This window comes from Gavialis gangeticus, unplaced genomic scaffold (assembly GCF_001723915.1).
Source record: "Gavialis gangeticus isolate Ggan-Ray unplaced genomic scaffold, GavGan_comp1, whole genome shotgun sequence".
NCBI lineage: Eukaryota > Metazoa > Chordata > Crocodylia > Gavialidae > Gavialis > Gavialis gangeticus.
In genome coordinates, this window is record NW_017729001.1 from 24,681,815 (window position 1) to 24,706,711 (window position 24,897).

The 24,897-nt window shown below is 44.3% G+C and overlaps 1 protein-coding gene across 2 annotated transcripts in view; it reads right to left on the reverse strand.

The window, feature by feature from the left end:
* Positions 1-5,671: 5,671 nt before the first annotated feature.
* GLT1D1 (glycosyltransferase 1 domain containing 1) overlaps positions 5,672-24,897 on the reverse strand; it is a 121,959-nt gene continuing 102,733 nt past the window's right edge. For both annotated transcript variants that reach the window (XM_019507098.1, XM_019507096.1), the window contains exons 11-12: positions 16,530-16,628; positions 5,672-7,033 (exon numbers count right to left, since the gene is read on the reverse strand). In XM_019507098.1, coding sequence (XP_019362643.1) covers positions 6,887-7,033; positions 16,530-16,628 — 246 coding nt within the window. In that variant the 3' untranslated portion in view covers positions 5,672-6,886. The remainder of the gene's footprint in view (positions 7,034-16,529; positions 16,629-24,897) is intronic.

Consider the following 24,897-nt stretch of genomic DNA (forward strand, 5'->3'; position numbering starts at 1 on the left):
GCACCACGTGAACGCGGCGGCTGCTTTAGGAGGCAGCTCAAGCAGAGCAGTGCCGCATGTGGGGGCACGGTGGCTTCCAGATCCCTTTTTCCTAACTGACCTTCTGTCTAGTCCATAATGAGTTTTGCTGCAGCTCATCTGAAGCAAGGTTTTTTTTAAACCACATTATAAATTAGGGGCCAAGTGATGTCCTTACTCATGCTGAATGTTGCCTTGCTCCCCAGCTAGTCCCATGGCTGTCGATGGCTACGGAGTTACTCGCTCAACCTGAGCCAAGCCACTGCACTCTGGATGTGTCAACACAGGGATACAATGCTCAAGCTTGGATGCCTGAAGCTTGGCACTGGAGTCCATCTTTAGGCATCCCTTATGTGTCCCAGTGGAAGTCCAGTGGCGCTTAGGTGGCCATGGCCGGGCCGTGCTAGGCCCTGTACACTCCTAGAGGGGCTAAGCTGGAGCTGTGGGTGGTCAGGTCAGCATCTCTGAGAGTCAGGCCACGGGAGGTGGCTTGGCCTGTCACTGCAGTGGATGACGGGCCCTTTTTTCCACTTTTAAGAGATTCCAGGTCACTTTCCTATTTGAACATCTTTTAAAAGAAAACGATTGCTGGGAATGAAGTTATCAGGCTGTAAAGCCAAAGGCCACGCTCCAAGCATATAAGCTTTTGAGATATTACTCAAATTAGATTAAAGATTCTGTAACTCATTTCACTTCATTAAAGCTAGTAAAATAACAGAGTAACTTTTCAATGGCAGGGATTAATTTTTGAAGCTGCATGAGGGCATTTAGTTACAATGCCTGCTGAAACCTGATTGAATCAGATAAATGAAATAAGTGACCTCTATCTAGTGAGGTTATGGTTATAGCTGGACTTGCGTCGAAGGAGATTTGTGCTGAAGTACACAAGAATGGAAAGTACAATGTAAGATGCATACTGAAATATCAAAAAGGCAGTGACACAGCTCCACGGTGCAGGGATGAAAGGGGAAAAGGACTGATGTAAGAGTGTTTCAAATCTGCTCCCGGGTCTCAGGCTGTCGGCTCTGGTTCCTTGGTAGGTAATTGTCCTTTTCTGTTTTTATTACAATTATTGAACGTTAAGCAGTTGGTTTTAATTAGCTCAAGGAGGGGACCCTTGGGGAAATGGAGATCTGGACCACACTGGGCGCAGGAACAGGCAAAATACTGAGAAATGCTGGCCATGGTTTTCATAAATAGCTAGAGATTTGGGGCGCCAAAGCTTAGATGCATTGAGGGGTCTGACTTTTTTGTTTTTGAGAAAAAGGTGAGCCTTCACCCTCTGCCGATCAGTACCTTTTAAACAATGTGGAGTTGCGTGTAGAAATATCTGGCACTTTTCAAAACTCGGGGTATTAAACGGCAAGCAGAAATGATCTTGGAACACGTTATCTCGTTCATCAGCATTCCCGTCCTTCCTTCCGGTTTACATCCAAACCCTTAAGCACATGAGTAACTAAAATGCCAACACGCGCTGTTCCACAACCGCGTAAGAGTTTGCAGGGTTACGCTCTTTCTTTTGGACGAAGCCACGAAGAATCGAGCCTGTCTACAGCAACCGTCAATGCTTGGGCTACCTACTCTGAACACTAGGCGAGGCCAATCTCCCAAATCCCACTGCAGGGATTTCCTCTTGTTCACGGTGTAAGCTTTCTGCATTAAAGCCACTGGCCTTGGACCAGCCAGACGGAGAAGAAGATGGTAATGGGATAAATTCTGGGGTGATGAAATGACTCTGGACAATTTCACAGGAGAAAAAAATGCTCCGATCCCACCGAGCCATTAAATAATTGGTTTCCATCTGGTAGCATCCATTTCTTTTGAGAAGACTTTGACTAAACAGCTTCTTCATGTAAACCAAGATTTTCAAAAGCATGAGAAAGGGACAAAATAGGTTTGAAGTCCCACTACACAACTGAAAAGATGCAGAGAGAAATTAGGACATGGAAAAGGGGGCCAAAATTGATAGCCTTTTGCAGAAGGGCTCTAAAGGCGCACCTTGGCATTTGCTTGACGTTCAGGTTAAGCGTGGTGGTAAATTATACTTGAAAAAAGAACACCTGCCCCTTTCTGGTGTTCCAGCAACGTCTCCCGATGGCTTGCTTAAGTCCTCATGTTCAACCTAGCTTAATGGCAAGAGAAAACAAGCTAGTCTCCTTGAGATCAGTATATAACTACCTTTGACTAATTTGGAGCCCTGAGCAATCCAGTACGCCTTGATATCATTCTGGCCAATTTTGGATTGAAAGTGGCATCTCAAAGGGCTCCAATTAATCTAGCGAGCCATCCAACTTACTGCAAAATGTCAGGATTTAGCATGTCTTGCCAGCTTTTGCCATTCCCAATAGCCTGACAGCCACTCTGTAGGACCTTAATTTTTGCTGTGTTTGAAAGCAGAATTTAAAATATTAACTCTCAAAGTACCACGTGACACAAATGTTAGTTGAAGCCTGTCTCCCCAAAGAGCTCCCCAGGGTGCTTAGAAAGTGGGGAAGGCCTTACAGCTCTCTTTAATTGTCGTGCTCCCTGGGACGCCCTCTTTATTTTGCATGCATCTTCTAAATCCTGGAGCATTATGGTAATGAGCCATAACAAGTGTGACAAGGAAAAGCTCATGGTTTGCTCTCTGTAAACCTTCAAGGAGCTGTAGCCAAAGCATCTCCCTAATGCTGTTGGTGGCCCCGTTGCTATTTTAGGGACAGTTATGTATCCTGGCTTTGAAAACGATATATGTGGCAGAGGGCTGGACAGATCAAACTAGGTGTCAAGATCCAGTACTTGAAGAATACAATTGTGGGCTACCGCAAAGGTCTTTTATGACAAACTGTGTGCCTTCGTTAGGAGCCACTAGCTGCCTATGCAGGCCACTGGGACCTGTGCACAAGAATAAATGGGGCTATATTTGCACGCTTGCACTTTTCTCAGCATGGGAGTGGAGAAAGTAGGGTATGGCCAGAGCCTTGGTTCCCATCTGTCTACATGCTGCCCAGTGCTGGGGGTGAAGGAGGGAGCAATTCACTGCCGGTGTGCACCAAGCTTAAGTTACTAACTTTGGGAACCAGGGGCGCATCTACATGAGACGTTTACTGCGCAGTAAATATCCCACATCTACATGTGTGCCCCAGTTAGGCTGGAGTAAATTTAATTAACTCCGCAGCAGGATACTACTTGTACATACAAGATACTATCCTGCTGCACAGTTTTAACTCTGCAGCAGCACATGTGCAGACACTGCCCTGGCTGGCTGGGGCATGAGAGTGCTTCAGTGCAGGGGCTGCTTGCCGGCTAACCTCGCACTGAAGCCGCTTTGTGCCCCAGCCAGCCCCGCTGCATAATATTTTGCTGGGGGGGAACAACACACTGACCACCCAGGCCTGGCTGGCACACTGACCCCCCACCCCAGCCCTCTGCCAGCTGGGGTGCTCTGACTTGGTTCAGCATGCTATAGTCCTAGGCACATGTTCAAAGGTCACCCAGGAGCCAAACTCCGGCACAACAAGCTCCAGAGTGTATTCATACACATTAATTGCACGTGTAGACATACGCAAGGAAGCTTTGAAAGAGCTGTCTTGGAACAGCAGTGCCTCTTGTGCTTCTGGGGTACTGTAGCTTATGCACCACCCCTTAACTAGAGGCACAAACAGCCCCAAAATTTAGCCTTGCTGTCTGATTGCCAGATGTCAGAGTTGTTCAGAGCTCAGGCATTAGTTCTAACCAAACCCCTAACAAGAAATAAATCCTGATCCAAGGAGTTGCCTTTATAAGAACAGAAACAACATGAGCCGGGCCACGTGCACCCAAGTTGTGCCTTCTTTTGAATTAATCTGGCCAATAAAAGAGCTGACGTAGCTGGGATCCATCGTGACGTTCCCTCGCTTCTATTCAGTTCTGCAGATTCATTGGTCCGCTGGATGCACATTGTGTTTTGCAAGTATTAAAACATTTCAGTAGAACATTTCAATGGCCTGAAATGCAGCACAAGCCACAGCAACAGCTGTTCAACATGAAATTTTTTTTGCAAGTGGAAATGATGCAAACCCTTTTAGAGTATTACCTGTAACTCATTTGATCTGCTTTTCTTACAAGACCCTTGGGTAGGGAATGGAGGTCTGGAAGAGGAAGTTTAGACTGTATTCGGAAGGAAGTAGGAGAACCCTGAAATGTCTCATGTCACTCGTGAGTTAATGTTAAATATAACATGACCTTGGCGGTTTTAAAACTAAATTGGGGTCATATGAAAAAGGCTCTGTGTGTGTATAAGAGAGAGAGAGACAGAGACTTGGATGAAAGGCTGGAAGCAGTGAAAAACATACATATGTAACTGAGGTGTATGGTAATGAAATCTGTTCCCCATGAGCTGTGGCCTCTGCTCCCTGTATCCTGAATGACAACGTCTTAATGTTCAAGCATTCAAGACAGTTCTGAAGTCATTTGCCACCAATCTGTGTGCTGGTAGTTACTGATGTGTCTCACTGGGTGGCTATGTGACATATCCCAAGGTGCTGATCTCAGTATTACTCGATATTGCAGGGGAGATTTTGTTCTGCAGTTACTGCATGCAAATGCAAGCATAGCTCTACCGTACAGATGAAGTCTTGTGTGGAAAATTGCATGCCAACAGTATTTTGTGGGTATGACACTTCTCACTTGCCCCCGTTTTTCTGCAATGGTGAAAATTGCTTACACCGGTGCAATTTGCATAAAGTTGCTTGATGCTCTAATTGCCGCTTGCCCCACTTAAAACAAGCTTCTAATTGTTGCCCCATTAAGTCAGTGCTTGGCAAGGGAGCCTCACTCCATCCCACATAGGATCCATTTACTTGTTTGTAATGACCGCGCTTCTGAATATTTATCAGAAGACAACTTCTGTTATGGGGAGGGGGAAAGGACATAAAATAAGTCAAACTAATCCCGGTGGCAGATCAAAGAAATACAGGTAGAAAAATCCTTTAAGAGGAGGTTCTTGGTGAAGCAAAAATCCCTGGCAGAGTCTCAGCAGATGTGAAGAGTAATACCTCCTTGCACTTCCGTGGGATCATAACCACGTACACTAGGTACGAATCTGCCTCGTGCCTTGAATCCCTAGAGCAGTGGTTTTCAACCTGTGGTCTGTGGACCCCTGGGGGGTCCACGAAAGATGACTATGATCAATCAAAAGTATGTGAATACCCACACTTACAATTCAAAGGGGTCTGCACTTCCATTTGATATTTTTAGGGGTCCACAAATAAATAAATAAAAGCTTGAAAACCACTGCCTTAGAAGTTTCTTCTTAAATTTAAAAGACCACGTCCTGTGGTTGCAACAGGAGAGGGCCTACAAAGGAGACTGTGGCCTGATGAGCTGTCATCTGACCAGCAGTAGGTAGTGGTACCCAAAGGATATTTGGGCTCGCATCTAGTATAACAATGGTTTCACTGATGGATTAAAGAGCTGTTAAATGACCGGTGCTGACTGCTCGTGCTTGTAGCCGTGCTGGTCTAAGGACACGGGCAGGCGAGCTTCCTTGGGTAAATCTGATGCTGAGAACACAAATGTAATCTTGTCTCAACAGCTGGCTCAGGGAAAACTGCTTAATGCATATTTTTATACCCAAACTCTCCAAGAGAGCAAGTGCAGTAGCTCTGATTTAAAATCACTGCAATACGGGAGAGCAATTTTTGGTCTACAATACATCACATGGTTTTAGGACAGTACCAAATGAATCAAATCACCCAGAATATTTTACAATAGGAACTTACAAAAGATTTCAGAGAGAGGAACGGAGGCTATTAAAAAGTCTTTCTTCTTCCAAATCACTGACAAAACATTTATGACATATCCAAGAGGTAAAAAGGCAAGCCGATATTCATCGTTAAGATTCGCTGATAAAAATCAGACCTGATCTGAAGCCCCTTGAAATCAATTAAAAAACTTCCTCTGCCTTTGACAGAGGCTGGAGTAGGCCTGTTGTGGAAAACAAGGATATTTCTTAGCCATTAAGCAATCAATAGCGATCAGTGTGAGTTTCAAGTGAGCATAAACAGCCCTTCATAAAATACAATCTGTTGTTACATTATGTTTACAGTCATGTCTGAGATTCACAGATGACAAAATTGCACCAAATTACGTACCAAATATAAATTACCCTTTTTTGTCCTTTTTACAGCCTACACATCTTTTAGTAACTATATGAGCTATTGAGGTACTCTTATTCAGTATCTTGGAGGTAGCTTTTATGAACAGAATACACAAACACCAAATAGTCATTCCATTGCATCAACATCTGGTGTCTTCATCAGCCCACGGACAGGCATGTCTAGAAATACTAATGTGGCAGTAACCTGATTAACTCTTCCTGAAAAGGTCTGCTCCATTTATGATCTTATACCAGGTCAACCTGGTTAATGTATGCCTAATGGATCTATATGTTTGGTCAGTTGAAAGACAGTAGCAACCATTCTTCCAACATTTGTACATACATCATTGACGTGCATTTGAATACATTTGGATTAGTATGTACTCTCCAACTGAATTAATCTACCTTAGCTTTGTTAGGCTACAGCAGTAACTGGGTTTGCACAAGTCCAATATGGGTGAAATTCTCCCCTGTGAAAAAGAAATGAATTTTCCCTTTTATGATATGATAAAAATAAATCTTTCCCTTTTTATTACTACTGCCCACTAGAAGTAGGATGGCAACTTATTGGGACTGTTGGTGTGATGCATCCTGGCAGTTCCCATGTTGAGACGTGGATGCGTTTGAGTGGCAAAATCTGTCTGCAAAAGGTTTTTTTGTTTTTTTGTTTTTTTTTTAAAAATCTGACTCAACTTTCATCCATTGAAGTATTTGACACAGAACAAATGTCTACATATGATATCCGATGATTCACTGGAGTCTCCGGATGAGGCTTTGATAGGTCTTTCTTTCACATTCCCACGAATGATGTTTTTTCACGTAGTCTTTTGCCCCGGTTACAATTTTTTTTTCCAAAGTAGGGTCGTTCATCAGACTTTTTGACAGGAGGACAAACTCCTAAAAAGGTGAATAAAACAGCAATGAAATCCAAGTTCCTTGAGATTGTAGTCACTTATAAAGTTGTACTGCCTTACTGTATCGTCTGTGATTCAAGCCATTTCAGAATTATTACACAGACCAAGCTGTTGAAGAGCTGTTCTTCAAAGTCGAGCAATGTATTTTGTGCACAAATTGTGATCTATAAACAGCAAACACACTTTTTAATCTTACATACAGAGTCCACCAACTAAGACACTTCAGACCAAGGACTGATCTTTAGGCTACAGCACTAAAACTACAGGCAAACAATTTAATGAGTGTTTGAGCACTACAGTTTTACAGCAATGATGAGTGTCGTTGCTGAGTATGAAGTTAAAAATACAATTGGTTTCCAGGATGAAGGACAGCTGGTATCAGGCAGTTTGATCTAGCTTCAATGAGGTGTCTGTCTAATTACCAAAATGGAACTGGCTAAATCTGTCTTGTTCACAACGAGATGAAAAAACACTTCCTAAAGATAGCTATAGTTTAAAGCAAGGCCTATGCAGTTAGTAGTAAATCTTGTACGTTATTCCAGGGACTAGAAATAAATTCAACCAAGCTATTAAGTAGCTGCTAATACCATGCAGTGCTGGAAACTCATAACCTAGAGGTACGCAGCAGCTTGAGCACTACATCAAAAGGCCACAGACTGACCTATGAAATTCCTGTAGTTCTATTGGGCAAGTTACTGGACCTGATGGGCTGCCGATTTCCTGGTCACTTCCTCTGCTCTTCTGATTTTCTTTTTAGGAAGGTATAACACCAGCTGTGAAAAGGACTGCTGACAGGGCTGTGTGAAATGGCACCGTTCCATTTTGACTTGTTCCGTGGTTTCGATGGAACAGCGTTTCATATTGAATTTCATTTCGATTCGAAACTGCTGTTTCATTTCATCGAAACAGTGACACCATTTCAAGTTTTCGCCCAGACGCTATAATGGGGAAGCTCGAAACAGCCTCTCACCTGGCAGGCAGATGGGGGCCTGCAACCCTGGGCGGGCTGTGGGGGCTGTGCCAGTCCTCCCGGGGCTGTGTGCCCCCGATCTGCCTGTCAGATGAGGAAGAGAAGCTGGGTGCTGCCACCTGGGACCAGGGAGCTGGTGAAAGGACCTGAGCCCAATCGCTCAGTTCCCCTCCCCAGTGCTATGATCGGGCTGGGGAAGGCAACTCAGCCCAGCTGAGCTGAGTTTCCTGCTCCCCAGAGCCAGATGGGACTGGGGAAAGGAACTTGGGGAGGGGGGAACTCAGCTCAGCTGGGCTGAGCTCATTTCCCCAGCCCCATCATAGTGCTGGGGAGGGGAACTGAGCCACATGAGGCTGCAGAGCCGCTGGGAGCGCAGCCCTGGTTCTCCACTGTCTCCCACCACCTGGCTGCTGGCTGCTTCGAAACTCAAAATGCTTCGAAATCTTTGAAACATTTTGACTAGCCTTGTTTTGTTTCAAGGCTGTTTTGAGGCCTTTCGTTTCAATTCGATTTCACTGTTTCAAGCTCAAAATGAGTCGAAACACTGTTGAGTCGAAACAGCCAGCAAATTTTGCACAGCCCTAGCTGACATCACTTGAAGTAAAGCCATCTATTTCTGTAGAGCCAGTCTCATTTTCCACCAACTTTCAACACTGATTATAAGGGTAGCTAAAACCTTTTCAAAACCTCAATGCATCTATGTGGCCATTCCTAGAAATACCAAAAGAGATATTAGATAAATGAAAAATTAAAACCAGTAGTTGCTATAGACAGGATAATGAAGGAGGATATAATGCAGGAGAATATCCCTAGTGCCCTCGAATCGAGGGCTGGAAAGAGAACGTTAGAATTGGGTCAACACACCATTTGTTAACAAATTGCACTTGAATTTAATTCAGAGCTATACAATCTGGGTTACCGCGGTGTTAAGGTTCGTGACGTAATTCACGTTTCTCATAGAAAATACGTAACTACTGTATGATCGCTGGGGAAACACTGATATGTGTACACTGTACATAATCCAGGCACCGCCTTGACGCTCACTGACAAGACAAGCAAACTTTGAATTTATGAAATACTTCTGCCTATCTAACATTAGGATATCTGACTGATGCATGCAATGGAAATGTTTTGTTAGTAAATTGTGTAGCCAGTTATGGTAGACACTAGAAGAAGATAAATTTTCATATTTCCATATTGACCATATTCCAACTATGAAACCAGGGCTGTCCAACTGCCAAACAGCCCAACGTGTTAAATTGCAGCCCCTTGGGCTCCTGGCAGACATTACACGGAAGGTGAGATTAACCAGTTAATTGCGTCTTTAGTAGTAACTTGGTCACGCGTTCATGCGATCAATAGTGCAATTCAAATAGGGAATAAGCCACGCAGTTAACACACAAAACATACGTGATAACTTTGCGGCTGGTTCTCATTGTGCCTTAAATTGAACGTCTGTCCACAGCCGATCAGTATTCCCGGTCTCAGGAGCCCACCGGAGCTTTGAAGGGCTCCATTTTGCTTCTGTGGCTAGGAGTGCCAGTCTGGGAGCACTGGGCACCCAGCTTGCTCCCCCTGCATCAGCAATAAAGCATGATTTGGATCTGATCCCCATTTCCACAATCATACCTCCTGCCATGCTATTGTTGGGCCAGCAGATCAGGTAGCATTGTACCTTTAACTGAACATCAGGCAGTGGCCTTGTGCTCCCACCTGGTTGATACCTCCCCATTTGCGGTGCAGCAAGCAGCAGCATAAGGCCCATTCTTTTTAGCACCAGGTGCTCTTCTTGTGTATCACCCTAATGTTCTCAAGAAACAGCAGAAGGATATTTTCCTTCCTACACATCCTTTAGGTCAGCAGAGGTCTTCTTTTTCATCAGGAGGACTAGGGTGTAGGGCAGAAGCTCTGCTATGGTTACTGATACACACTTTGTCTTGAGTTGCAGTAGGGATGAAATCTCCTTCTACATAACTGCCAGAGACTGAATTATCTTTGCATATTTCTCCTGCTTCATTTTTCTTCCAGTCAACATTATAAAAACAGGATAATTATTCATAAATGTATCTTATTCAGTCACACTTGGGTCTTTCACATTGACAAAGCTGCAAAGTTATCTCTACTAATATATGCAGGTATGATGTCTTTTGAAGAGCATGGAAGCTTCCCTGCAAAATTCAGAGCAGTGTTTCACAAGGGATCTCCCAGCCAGCTGTGCAAATGAACAGGTTTAGTACTATAAGGATAACACTTTCTTCTAAACCCTTTCCACATTTCCCACTCTGCTGCCGGGACGCCATTGTCATCCATAGCTGTAATCTCTCTTTTTCTGTTATGCCTAAACCGTATCCAAATATTGTTGCATTTTTTCCCCCCGCACTGTGGCATCTACTTTTTTGACCTCCTGAATATCACAGGTCATTAAATTCACTCACTTTCCTCTATTCTAAGCCCAATAATGTAGCTCAGACTAAGGCAATTCTACTCTTCAAGAAACAAAACCAGCATGGGCCCCAATCTTAGAACCACAGAGAACAAGACTCCACCAATTTATAGGGGTGTAGGTTGTAGCCGTGTTGGTCTAAGGACATGGGCAGACAAGGTTCTTTGGGTGAATCCGGTATCTTTTATTAGCCCAACTTAAATAGTTGTGAGGGAAAAACAATTAGCAAGCTTTCAGGTTTTAAAACCCTTCGTCAGGCTTCCTCAGCCGGGTTTTTAAACCTGGAAGCTCGCTAAAAACATTTTTTCCCCCAACTATTTAAGTTGGTCTAATAAAAGATATCAGATTCACCCGAAGAACCTTGTCCACCAATTTATGACACTCTTGCTTCAGAATGGTTAGATCTACCCAAATCATCCCACGGGTGATCCATGCTACACAGGAAGGGGAAAAAAAAAAGAAAACAAAACCCAACATCATAGTCATCCTCAAAGGTAACGTCCCTACTATGCTCCCCCTCCGGAAAATGGTACAATTTGACTTTTAAAATAACCAGATTCTGTAAATAGTACATAAAAGAAATATTTTGCAAACAGACCTACGTCTTGGACTATCCTTGGGAAATGATCCCGAGAAATATAGCAGGAACTAAGTTAATCAAATGAACATCCCCTGCATTACTGTGAGAACCAAGCCAGAACTATTCCACAGCACAGACCCTGAAAATAAGTGTGGTTAATATATTATTTATATAACGAAAGTAAATCTGCAATTAAACCATTTCAATTCCAGCTTTAGGAAATGAAAGGACATGAAACTTAAACAGCAGAGAGTCACCCCAGGGAAGACAAATGCCAGATATAAAACTAAATTAACAATTCAGAATAGCAACACACCTTCCAAGTAATGGCAGAGCTCAGCAGCTGCAGGCATATCTGGGTGCTTTATAGGGCTATGGATTTGTATTTCCCAACCAACGAAGCAGCCGGAGCTGGCCAAAAATAGCAAGCTAGTCTGTTTGGTACTGAAACCCTCCATACTAGAAACCTATATTAAACGACAGATCTCAGCATGTAGCCACACTGCCGTACAACGGGCATGGTCTGAGCCTATGCTGCTACAGGAAGGTGCCATGCCAGACAGCTGATCTTGCCTTTGCTTGCCTTGTTCTTCCCTGCCTCTATTTTAAAAGACAGCACCATTATTCTTGGTGCCCCTTAAAGTATTGAACCCCTTTGTGGCTCAACTCCACGTAGGGGCCTGGAGAGTTTTGTACGGCTAACACCTGGTTGTGACCCTGTGCAGGGGCTGGGCTTCATAAACCTGAAATCTCTGACTGCTAAACAACTGAACGAGGCCTCCATTTTACCACACTTTGGCAATTATGACCCAAACACGGCTTGCTATTCCTTTATTTCTTAAGAGATCGGTTTCTGTTGGGAGTTGCGTTAACTCAGTGTCACATTGCATAAACTTGCACATTTGAGTCATGGCAGGAAGAAAAACGTGGCTTGAAAAGAAGGCGGCTAACTACTCGCATGGCAAGGTCAACAGGTCTTGTGGTTCTCCCTTTTATGTTAACTGCTGCAACCAGCTGGCTATTTCCTGTGCTGATTAGCAGGATTGCCTATGTATATGGCCATGCAATCTCAAAATACCCACAGGTGGTTAATTAAAACAAGCATAATTAAGCAAAATGTTGTCTAAATTCTTTGTAGCTAGGAAAGGTCACTTTTTTTCTTCCTAAGAAGGAAAGTTTGGGCTTTTATAATATTGTGTTTTCTAATATCCACTCAAATTCCTTCCATTTAGCTCCCAGAGGATAAGACAAGAGCAGCCCACAAACCAGAGCAACTCTCCCCTAACATGATCTACCTTGTTCCTTTGCGAACTAGCATTTTTAGGGAAAGAAGAAACCCCTGGCACTAACTACTTCCTAGGGAATGAATTTTAATTCAAACATGGAAACTTCCTGAAGTTTGATATTGGCTGCTTTTTTTTTTCCTCAGGAGAGGGGGAAGGTTTTCAGAGGTGGAAAGAGATGAGTTTCATGGATCACTTCATCACGTTTGTCGACTCATGTTCATCTTTGAGTCAACTATGACTCCGAGATCCCTTTCTCCTGCTGTGCTGCTTTGAAAGTCATTTCCCAATCTGAGCTGGATATCTGCCGTGTCCAGCTGGGCTCAGGAAACATGTACAGACTCCGAAAAACCACAGCATTTTGTTGCTGGATATGAGCCGGTGGGAAGGTGCTGCCCAAAAGGGTTGCTCAAACCATTCAGAATAGCTGTGAGCTGCAGGGTGTGTAGGCGTCATGATGGGGAAATGGAGGAGAGGGGAGGAACAGTCTGCCATCTCCAGAATTCACTTACTGGTACCAAAGGAGCAGCAAAAGGGTCCTTCTTTCCTCGAGAAGGAGGTGGGGAAGAAAAGGCTTATCTGAGGGAGGAAGCTTATAGGAAAGTCCAACCCTGCAGCAGTGTGTGTGGGGAAGGTGCCCAAGAGAAATGGCAAGGAAACCACCCTCGCCCCAAACAGAAAAATCCTATTAACCTTTTACTTACTTCAATACAGCTATATAGACTCAAATATTGGATACTGTCTGGGGGAAGTGGTAATTATCGTAAAGATTAAGACTCAAAACTAGATCCAATTACATCGACTATCCATCAGCTTATTCGCGGATAAGGAGAGGAGTGATTTCGGGTTACTGCTTAACAATATCAACACTGCCCGGGATATGACTGAGCATCACAATTGCTTTTTCTTCACAGATTAAAAATCTGGACAATTCAGACCACTAATCTGGTGTTTCCTGCTTTCTGAATGACCTGAATCAGAATTGGACAGATGGAAAACAGCATGTAAACCTTAATTCCAAAAAATATCTCTAAACAATTTGTTGTGATGGAGAGAATTAATTGGGAAGCAAACTAATTTGCTGTAATTGAGGTTATTATGCAAGAATATTTCCTAGATTCTTAAGACCGCCAAGTAATGAGAATAAGAGAGAACCTGTAGCTGCTTTCTACCACCTACCTTGTCTTACCCCTACCGTCACTTCCAATCCCCTAAGAAACTAGGATCCATAGTACTACAGAATTGATGGATACTTTGTCTAACAATACAACTGGTATTAGAAAGGGTTGCAACTAGATCTACTCTAATTTGTCTTGCTCTTTGATCCATTAAAACTCTCCTGACTATAAGGGTAGTCGAGCACTGGAGCAGGCTACCTAGAGAAACTGTGGCATCTCCATGCCTGGAAGTTTTTTCAAGAGCAGGCGAGTTGGACACGTGGCTGAGAGGGTTTAGTCAGGGATGATCCTGGCGTGAGCAGGGGGCTGGACTAGATGACCTTGTGAGGTCCCTTCCATCTCTACTTACTTAGGATCCTATATATTATATTGACTGGTTTGAAAACCTGTATTTGATACAAATTTGTATTCAGAATTATTAGATCATCATTTTACAGTCACTTTACTTTTTAAAACCGTAGGTGAAAGTGACTGGTGCATTGTCTGGCGCTTCGGAAGAAAGTTATTCAAATATCTCCAGGAAGATCAATATATTAACATGCAAATGCTTTTTTTTTGCTGACCCACTTAGAAACCTTTGATGCCAATACAGTATCAAAGGGCTTTTATTATATACGTATAATACAACTGTTGACATATGGAGAAAGAATGTATTACAGCCCTTTCCAAGTTAGGGTACCTGTACAAACATTAATCATACCAATGCATATATTACCTAGCTACTATGGTAACATTTTTACTTAATTATGTTCAGGGATGTCTAAGGGGAGGTGGAGGGAATACCAGGGGTAAAAGTGGCCTCAGGGGAGGGCCTGAAAGGGGGGCGCTGAACACAGCACGTTGTGGGGGTTGGGAGAGACATAGCCTGAAGTAAGATAAATGCAAAATGCTTTGGTACACTGGTAAGGACTCTCACTGCTAAAGCTTAAGGCATACTTTTGTATTTGATTTTCATATAAATATAATTTTATATAAGACACTGTTGGATCATAGACCCTGACCCTGCCAAGTTTTACCCTGGTGCATAAGTTGGCACACAACCAAGGCATATGTGACATCGGTATTTGAGTTCAAAGCCAAAGGTATCTGGTGTGTTGGGGGCAGCACCAGCATGCGCGTGCGTCCAATGGCAGGGGGCCACCAGGACAAGTGCTCGGTATTAAGTAGCAATTATGCAACTGCATCCGTAGTCGTGGACTCCTGGTCCTGGGCAGAACTTCACTGAAGTTAGCGGGCCCTTTGCAGGGACAGTTTCAGAACCAGGGTCTAAATACACAAATAGCTTTGGCTGCGAAGAGTTTGACAGCTTTGTCTCCTTGGGATGATGGAAGGGATGGGGATGAAGGTGCAATCCTTATCGAGGAAAACAGATTGCAGTAGTTTAGCAACGATTTGGTTATAAAAACCCAAGGGGAACAATGAATTCTCTAGGGAGAAAACTGTTAGTTGCAGCCTTCTTTCCACCTAAAAAAAAAATTGCCAAAGACTAATGAAAATAAAGAGAAACTACCTTCCTGAGACCAAGCTTAATGGCATGCATTAATCACTCTCCACTCTGCAAAATGGGTAAATACAATGTATTTTCCACTTTGCTAAATGAGCAAATAGGCTATACTAGTAAGTTTTATTTAATCTTGAGTTGGATAAAAAAACTGCTCTGCTGATGACTGGCTGGTACTTAGTAAATTCGAGCTTATGTAATAAACAAATTGATTCATACCACAACCGTTCTTCCCCAGTAAGCATTACCGACTAACAGGGATATCAGCTGACCTGTAAAAATAATGCTAGTCACACAGTGAAAATGTGCGTAGTTTGAAAACCGGATAAGATTTTAATAGAATTTCTTTTCTGGGCTACTGAAGCAATGGGTGCTTTAGGAATAGATAATATTAGTAAAACCATAATCCAGTATGCTGGCAGGTCAAGCAAATTTAAAGCAGAGAGCAACTTAGTCGCTCTGACAGAGAGCCAAGGCAGAACACCAGAGTTGGCAATTTAATGAACACTGGCCAGAACCAGTTCTGGGGGGTGCGTGTTAGGTTCCTATCAAGCACATCTATTGGAGAATAAATTAGTCCTTTTAATCAAGTCATCAACTGAATCTGTCTCGCATCCTAAATTGAAAGCATCAAACTGTATTCTGAAACCTTGACTCTTTTTCTTATTACAACACGCGACTGGTGACAAAGCCGCCTATTTCTTTTTGAATTAACAGAATCTTGAAACTGAATCTTTAAATGAAAATAAGCTTGTGCACAGTCCTCTTGATTTTTTTTTTCTTCTTTTCAAGCGCTAAATGGCCTCTACAGGATCCCTATGATCCTACTTTCTTTGCGCTTTTTTTTTCTCCCTTCCCACTGATGGAAAATCACAGCAGAAAAATTAAGTGGGTTTTTTTCCCCCCCAAAGACTAGTAGGAATCTGTAGCAGAGCCATTTATACACAATGCACCAAGGCATTTACAGATCAGTAACATAATAACAGAAAAAATTCACAACAATCAAAGAATCTCCAGAATTTCAGTGTATGTAATGTTGCTTCCCAAACGCACAGAGTTATCCCAGATGTTCTCTTTACTTTCTGCATAATTGTAGTCATTCATTATTTTCTGCTCCAACATAATTAATGGGCTAATAAACCTTCATCTTAACATTCTCCATAGAAGGACCGGTTCACAAAATGCAAGTTCACCTTTCGCTCTGTGCTCCAAGGGAGATATGATAGACGCACGATTCCTATCCTAGGGTTTGGCTCAGAAATCACCAGAACTAAAACAGCCGCTGATCAGACACAAACTGAAAGGTATTCAAATAAGCGGCAGGTTCCTGAGCACCATAAGCATTCAGCAAGGCTGACCCCTAGCAAAACTGCAGTGAATTGCAAAGAGAGCAAAAGCAGTTGGTTAAAGGCAGGTTAGGCACCCGGGCACAGCTGCTGCAAGAACCTAGATGCGATCAACTTAATGGAAAATAATCTTTGAAGGAAGCTAAAAATACCTGAATAGTAAGTTGTGTTTTGTTACCTGGGGATCTGCAAACAACAGTCCTGTGTCTTTATGTTTTATGATGGCTGCGTTTCCAGGAATATTCCTTGCCAGCACTGGAACGTCTAAATCCATTGCCTAAAGCGGACAGGGAAAAAACCCCAAAGACAACAATTTTAGGAGAAGTTTATGCAGAGATGAAAATACTGCTGCAGCGTGAGCTGCCCCTTCCCAAATACCATGTTAACCACTTCGTGGACCCTTGACATCAACACTTGTAAAATATTATCTTTGCTGATTGCCTTGAAGGCTGCTGGATGGATGGTTCCTCTTTTAGTGCCAGTATTCAAAGTGGATGCAGAGTTTCTTAGCAGAGGGGAAAGCCGAAACCCCTTAAAAGTCCCTAATTTATAGCAGGAATTGAGGGGTTAAGATAAAGGCGTGGATTACTGTCACTTTTGCTACCACAACATGGTTAACACCTAACACATGTGGACAGATGTGATTTGCTGACTGGCCAGCCCTCCTCCTCATCGCAAAGCACATCCTCCATAAAAAGCACAAGATCTTGTGAGCCCTTTTAACACAGATCTGCAGGATTTGGGGGATCATCTAGGGGAAAGGGCAGCTCTGGAAATAGCCCTACTGTTGACCCCATTGGTCCCTGTGACCATGGCTCTTGCCAGAGCATCCTTGACCACGGCTTCTCCAGGACCTTCCCTTCCAAAAGGCAGTCCCAGCGCACAAAGTCATAGGAAAGCAGGGCTGGAAGGGACCTCCTAAGGTCATCAAGCCTCGTGCCCCAGCTCAGCGCGGAGGGGAGGGATGCTGGAAGAAGCCAATAAAGACGCTTGTACACGTGATGGGACTTCAGTCCTTAGGGTTGCGGTCTATGCCCCCTAAACTGAAACGGTGGATTTTTAATTGCAACGGTGGGGTTTTATTTTCTGTCCCTGTTATGGCAAGGGACCCGATCCTTTTTTCTTTTTCGGCGGGGGGTGGGCCGAGTGGCCCCTGAGATGCGGTGACACCCCAGTCCTTCCCTCCATGGTGGTGGTGCTCCCCAGGGCCAGCTCGGAGGCAGCACCTGGTCTGATCCAACTCTTCCCCGACCCCGAGCTGGGGCAGCACCTGCCCTGCCAACAGCCCTCCTAGGTGGCCCTGGGGGGTGCCCCGCCACTGTGGAGGGAAGGACCAGGGTCCCCTGCAGCTCAGGGGTTGCTCTGCCCACTGACAGCTTGCCCCCCTGGTCATGAGAGACACAAGCAGGCTCTGCCGGGGGGGCAGGAGGGGAGGATCGGGCCCCTTGCTGCTTCTGCCTTCAGCAGACACCTGCTGAAGGCAGACATGGCTAGGGGCCTGATCCGTTCTTTTCTGCAGAGCCTGCCCGCCTCTCCCGCGGCTGGGGGGGTGAGCTGACTAATAGCTGCAATGCATCGTTGCAAACTAAATTACATTGGGATGTAGTTTAGCTTGCAACAATGTAAGCTGATTTTAAACCCCCGGAGCTCTTGCACGTGCACAGTGTGACACCATTAAGCCACACAAAGTGACATTTTCGTCACATGTACATGCTAATGGTGTCTTGTGTACAAGCGCCCTTGGTCTCCAAATTGTGCCCACTTCTGAGTGGGAGTCTGGCTCGTTGCCTTGAGATCTGCAGAGCTCAAACCCCACAATGTCAGGGCCGTGCTGTGAGGCCACAGAAGATGTGGCAGAACCAGAACTGCCCTCACCTGAGGTAGCTGCAGGTTTCCTGTTAGACAGATGCAGGGAAGGGGCCATGGGGTTACTGGCTGCTGCTTATATTGTTTCAGACTGTCTGCAGATCCAGGTTTCCCTCCCGTGAATCATCACCTTTGTGAATATATGTTATGGCTAGAAACTTCTAAAACTAGAGTTCAAATATTGCAGCAACTAGTGGGTGAGACCTGGTCACCCTAGAAAAGACTCTACCCGCTGCCTGCTTATGCATTTGTCAAGCCCCAATTTGAAATTTTAATTACTATTGCTGGCTTTGGAAATCTCAAAATACACCGATTCAGAACAAATAAAGTCTCGTCTTGTACAATTATCACAGTGTCAAGCAACAGAAAGAAATTCGCCCCACAAAACATTCAATCCATTTCATACTGATTCACTGTCACTTTAGAGAGAATGCATTTTTAATTATTGTCATTATAGTCTCTGATGGAGAGCGCTTTTCCTTCAGCCTAAGTGGCATGAAAACAAGGTTCAAGGTGGGGGAGAAAGAATTGGGACAAAACACTTGTTTTGTTTTGTTTTTAAATCTGGACAAAACTAAAAAAAAAACCCCACAAAAAGGCACAGCCCATAATATGCAACTCCAATTATGATCTGAACAGTAAAGGAATGCCTAGCAACAGGTCAAGGGTGGGCAAAATGCAGCTCATGGGCCAGATGCAGCCCGCCAAGCCATTCTATCCAGCCCGCAGGGTGCCTAAAAAATTTAGAAAATGAATATTAATCTGCCCTAGGCTGCCTGTCACGCGGCCCTCGATGGCTTGCCAAAACTCAGTAAGTGGCCCTCCGCCCAAAATAATTGCCTGCCTGTGGCCTAGATGATCCCCTGGGATAAGGCATTCTCAGTTTCCTCTGTTGTCCTCTGTCCACGCTGTCTGGTTCAGGGCTGGCAAGAGGAATGTTCTAACATCTGACTTGCGTGACGGGAGGCCCACACCTTTGCTTTTCTGATGCACATCCAGAATGAAATGTTTTATGTTCCCCGTGGTAGTTTATACTGAAGGAAATGAAATGTTTTGTGTTTGAGGGGGGAGGTCTTGTGGAGGGTGGGGGGGAGGAAGAGTTATTTTACTGCTTTCCAGTTCATCACCAATACTGGATATATGTTTTTTTGTATAGTCCTATCTATTGTGGTTTCACAGCAGTTAATTCCAATGGAAATTGGATACCCCACTTGCCAAAGCACTTGTGCAAGTCCCGCTAAGTGCCTTTCTATATCCTTAGGGACTTAAAACACGTGTGCTCAATCTGATTCTAAGTGTGTGCACTTGTGAGTGGAACGGGACCAGGTCTAAATATGAAAGATGTAAACACTAGAAAGGGCTCAAGAAACTAATTCATGGCACGATTTTCTGGAGCATCTGTCCTGTAAGTTAAAGGCCTCGTGCCAGGAACAAAGGACTGCAGATGGGTTCAGAAGCCACATTTTAGGTGTTGGAAAATTGGAAGGGGAAAATAGCATGGTGGCTACTACAGAAGGGTAGGGTGGCCGTCATACAGTCCGGTTGTCCTCTACTGATACGAAACCGGATGCCTTTATGTCCTCTAATTTTCTTTTCAAGCATGGGGCATAGCCTGGCCCCACGCACCAGCCCTGCCCCACACACCAGATGCAGCCGTTGACCCAGCCCTGCACATATTTAAGAGCAAAATAGAGGACATAAAGGCGTCGGGTTTCGTATCAATAGACAACAGAGTAGCGGGAAACCAGAATGTCCTCTATGATGGCCGCCCTACAGAAGGGATTCTTATTTCCTTGACGGTTTATAAAGCCTCGGAGAAGGTTGCTTCCCTGGCCTCCTCCCTCGGGTTATGAAAATCACTGTCAAGTGCCAAAACCACCGTCCTCTTAAACATGTTCACAACGAAAGGCTGGGTTCCCTGTCTGCACCGACTTAATGGTCGGGAAGGTGTCTGCTAAAATGAAGATTCAGACTCTAAAGTCAGAAGAGAATACCACAATTCTCTAGTTTGACCTTTTAGGAGACCTCTATTCTTCCTTTAAAATGTCTTTTGCCTTGCCTGGTCTGCTGCTCCAGGATCCAACACTGGTACTACGAGGTAAAATTTGACTACTAGATAGCTGAATCTTTTATCCAGGTCAAATTTGTCTAACTTCATCTTCCTGATACTTGGTGCTGTTATGTCTTTTTATCAGTAAGACTGAAAAGTTCCCCTGCTATTAGGTCCCTTTTTTCCATGAATCTATACAGTGATCAAGTCACCCCTCAACTTTTTGGGGGCCCAGAACCCCCAGATGTCAGGAGGGAGAAATGGCTAGCAAAATATTCTCAGTGTTTTGTATTTCTCCTTCAGTTTAAAAAATGCTGGGGTGCTGGGGTAGTTCAAACCTGGATACTTCCTGCAGCTTTTGCCATTTTGACACAACTTTTCTAGATGTTCTCTCCAAGTGAAATAAAAATAAAACCTTGTTCAGAGAAATAATCCCTATATACATTTTTCAATTCCTTTGAGTGCTCCAGAATCAGTTGTGGTGACTACCTGCCACTTGCTTACTGGGGAACACAAGGCAAGTAGGATAGAGCCAAGCAGCTTTCACTCAAGCAACATCCTGAACAATTCATTAACAACAATGGCAATGTATATGAAGGTTGACCACCCAATGTATGAGTGTCGTGTACGTGGCTGTCGAATGATGAGGTTCCTACATATTGTTCTGCTGAGCCAGGTCTAGGCTGCACAGCACTGCTCATTGTAGGACACCCTTCTCTGAACACCATGTAAACTGCAGATCACTACAGTTGGCCACAAAGTTCACATTTCATTTCCCATCATTGCTGAACCTGCTGGGGAAAGGCTCTGTTCTGTCTTTGGGAGTCTGAGGGCAATAAATACAACAAATTAAAAAAAACCCTCTGGGGCCCCAAATCACATAGGTGATGATGAATTACAGCCACAAAATGACAGAACAGATGGCCAAATACATAAGACAAGGGGTTGGCTTTCTATCAGCCAGACATACACAAATGAATTGTGTTGTAAATAATTATTTCGTAAAGTGGCTTGGAATTTAATGCAGGCGCTTAGTCTATTTTTAAGCACTAAAAAGAATCATTTGCATTGTTGGAAATATGTATAATTCACTGACCTAGCACCTGCAAATAATGGGTTAAACAGCAATTTATCTGGATGGCCATCTGGTTTGTCACATTATTTGGCCTGCAAACATGTTTTAGTAATTCAGAAGAATGCAGGGTATAAATTTACTTTTCCAAGCATAACACATAATGCATGTTTCCTACTAGTCAGGGTAAGGTTTGGGAAAGGAAATGCAGCTTTTGCTTGATTTCCTGACCTTCTGGAGTTTCCTTCTCTGCCTTCATAATCTGTGGGTTAAATTCCAAGGCACTAGCGTTGGGCTTCACATGATGGCTGAGGCTGGATTTTGTACCATAATTGCAATATATTAGAAGGCACCCACCTCTCAGTGCTTCTATTTCTACACTGAGTTTTCTTTATTTGGCTCCCTGATTTAGGCTAGGGACAATAATTGCAGATAAACCTGTGTAAATGATCGGAAACCGCTTCAAAAATGCAACACAACAGAAGTTCATTGCACATAAACCACTTCCAAAATGGCCAAAACCAATTTAAGATAAACCTGAATGGATGTAACATCTGACTTAACTGACTTAGGTTAAATTGCTTTATTGAACTTTTGTCCCAATCCCCTCCAGATTCAAGTTAACTCACAGTCCCCCAGCATGCTTTGCACCTCCCCCGAATCCCCACCCCCCTTGTAGAGTCGGTGGGCTAGCCTTGGCCCAAGCTGTCTGCAGGGAAGTGCTTGAGTCCCTTCCTACCCTGGTTTCTGGCCTGGGCCACTGCAGGCATGTGGCTGCATTTCCAGAATCAAAAGTGAATGTCTGTTCACTTGCTATTGGTTCAATCTGTGCAGTTTAGACTAACCTACAAAGATTGAATTGCTTCAGCCTTGGGCTTTTTGGCTGTCTGTACTTAGGCTTAAGGGTTTTATTAGTTGCAAGATCATGATTTTTAAAACCTCTGCAGCAAACAGTAGACTGAAGGAGTGGGTTTCTGGTGAAAGGCTGTTGGGGTAAAAAAGCTTTGGTTCATCCACTCAAATGTATAATCTGGGCAGCACTAATAGGTTTTAACTGAAAGAGATCTGTATGATGTGGATGCTAGTTGACCAGATAAACTAGAGCAGAAGGTGCTCAACTTTCCAGCCCCACAGGGTGGATGAGTCACATCATGCTTGTCCTCAGGCCAAATCTGCTGCATAGGTCAGTCCGCAGGCCAGACACAGCATCGGTGTGGGGCCAGTCTGCAGGTGCAACCCTGCACAACAGCCGAGTCCTGCATGATCTAGCCATAGCCTGGCCCCACGCACCGGCCCTGTCCCACACACCAGATGCAGCCATGGCCCAGCCCTGCACATCAGATAAGGCCACAGAACAAACTCATGTGCTGGGGCATAGGACCATGTTATCCAGCCTGCAGTGCTCCCTACAGGTCTAGAAATTTGGCAGTGAGGGAATGGTGACAAGATTAACTGGCACGGCTCTTGGAAAGTAATGCTGCTATCCCATCCCTGCAGCCAAATTTCTGGACCTGTAGGAAGCCTCACAGGCTGAATGATACCGCCTCTCCCACACGGGCTGGAGGTTGAGCACCACCGAAGTATAGCAAACAATCAAAGTAGTAATGTCTCGTGATAACCTCGCTTACAGTATGAAGTAACCAGATATGACTTTGTTGTTTAAAAGGACAACTGGGCTCCTTGTGCAAAGAAAATTATGCATATGAGTTAATTTTTTTGGAAATGCATGACCTTATTAAATTCTGCATTTTCTGGTGGATTAAGAGGTTCCTAAAGAGTCCAAAAACTTCAGCCAGTTAGTTTTGTGCCTGGTTAATTAAACAAGATCGTAACAGACATCTCTTCCTAAAATTGGCCATGACAGGATGGCTGTTTGCCTAATTAAAGTGATACTTCTTTCAAGAGGTATGTTAGAAAGGCAGGTGCTTCCATCACGCTATCCATAATTGTCCAGGGAATACTCTTAGAAAATCCAAATAATTTGACATGGTATTTCGTGGTTCTGGATGAACATCACTGAAAACTACTAGCCTTAAGCTAGTTTCTCACTGGATAACCACAGGCCTGGCTACATTCACTGCGGTCCATAGACTGTCATTAATTCCTAATTGGACTGAGCTTCCCAGTGTACAACCAGTCATGGTACTTGCATAGTTCTGTTTACATGAATTTGGATTTGTGAGTCCAATAGTACATAGTTTGTTAAACGGCTTAATGTACAAGCAAAACAGCTAACGACTTACCACAGTTTACAGTTTCATTTTTCCATTTCAGTTACTGTGCAGGTTTTTCAGGCTAACTACAGATAGTCAAAAGCCCAAGGCTGAATTGGTTCAGTCTTTGCAGGTTAGTCTAAGCTGCAGAGATTAAACTGAGAAGCAAGTGAACAGACATTCACTTTTGATTCAGGAAATGCAGCCACATGCCTGCAGTGGCTCAGGCTGGAAGCTAGGAGGCATTAGAGCATGCCTCCCTGACTGCGGAAAGGAAGGGACTGAAGCTCCAAGGCTTTCCCCCCTCCCTGATGCAGCAGAGAGTATGTGGACAGCCCAAGGCTAGCACACTGGAGACTGAGGGTTTAAATCCCCTTGCTGGCCCACATGGGACCCCAACAGTGCCTGCCAGGTTTCTGCCCCCCCTCCCCTTGCTCCCCACATGAGGCTGCCAGCCTGAGGAGTGGGTAGGTGGGGACAAAGGTAGTGGCACTGAATTCATAAAAGCTTGAACAAGAATAGCCCTTGCTCTGAAGCGAGCAGGTACTGATCACAGCAATTTGCAACCTCAAGCACATAACAAAGACCAACCAACAATCTTTGCCTAAGCTAAGCCCAGTAAAACAAAGTGAGAGCGCACATAACTTAAGTCTAACTTGAAATGAGATGTAATAAACCAATAAGATGAGAAAAACCCTTGCATAAGTCTTACAAAATCCTGAGGGCAGAGTGTCTCCTTACAGCTAGGTATTCAGAAAGTCCTTCTTGGGGAATCAGCAGGTAGTCTTAGATGTTGGAGTGGCAATCCTACAGGCCTCATCCCTACTTGGGTTTTTACAGGTGCACTTGCACCCTCTTGTCCCCCTTGTGCCTTGACATTAGTACGCTTGTCACCTCTAGCACCTTTGGCAGGACTCTTATGCATTCAGTGTCTTTTGTCTCTGCCTACGTATTCCAGGCGCCCACCTTTTAAAGGTTCGGCTTTATAATATAAATGTAGTTCTCTGCTTTCTTTGATCACACCAGCCCAAGCAATCTGGGACCCTCTCCTGTTCCCTTAGCTCCGTCTCCAGCACATACATGTGATGATTGTGCCAGGTCTTTGCCAACCTCTCAGTTTGCTCCTGCAGTGGCTTGCCCTGTGCTCACAGGTGGCAGGGGACCAGCCTCTTCCCCCTCCCCCATGGCCTGGGGGAGATGAAGGGAATTATGCCCCCTCTCCTTCCCCTTATCAATTGCTTGCCTCAGTCTCTGCCATAGGTGGGGGGGTGGAGTCTGCTGGTCTCCTGCCGGTTCCCTGCCAAACACACCCCGGCTGGGGTCCCGTGCAGGTAGGAGAGGGGAT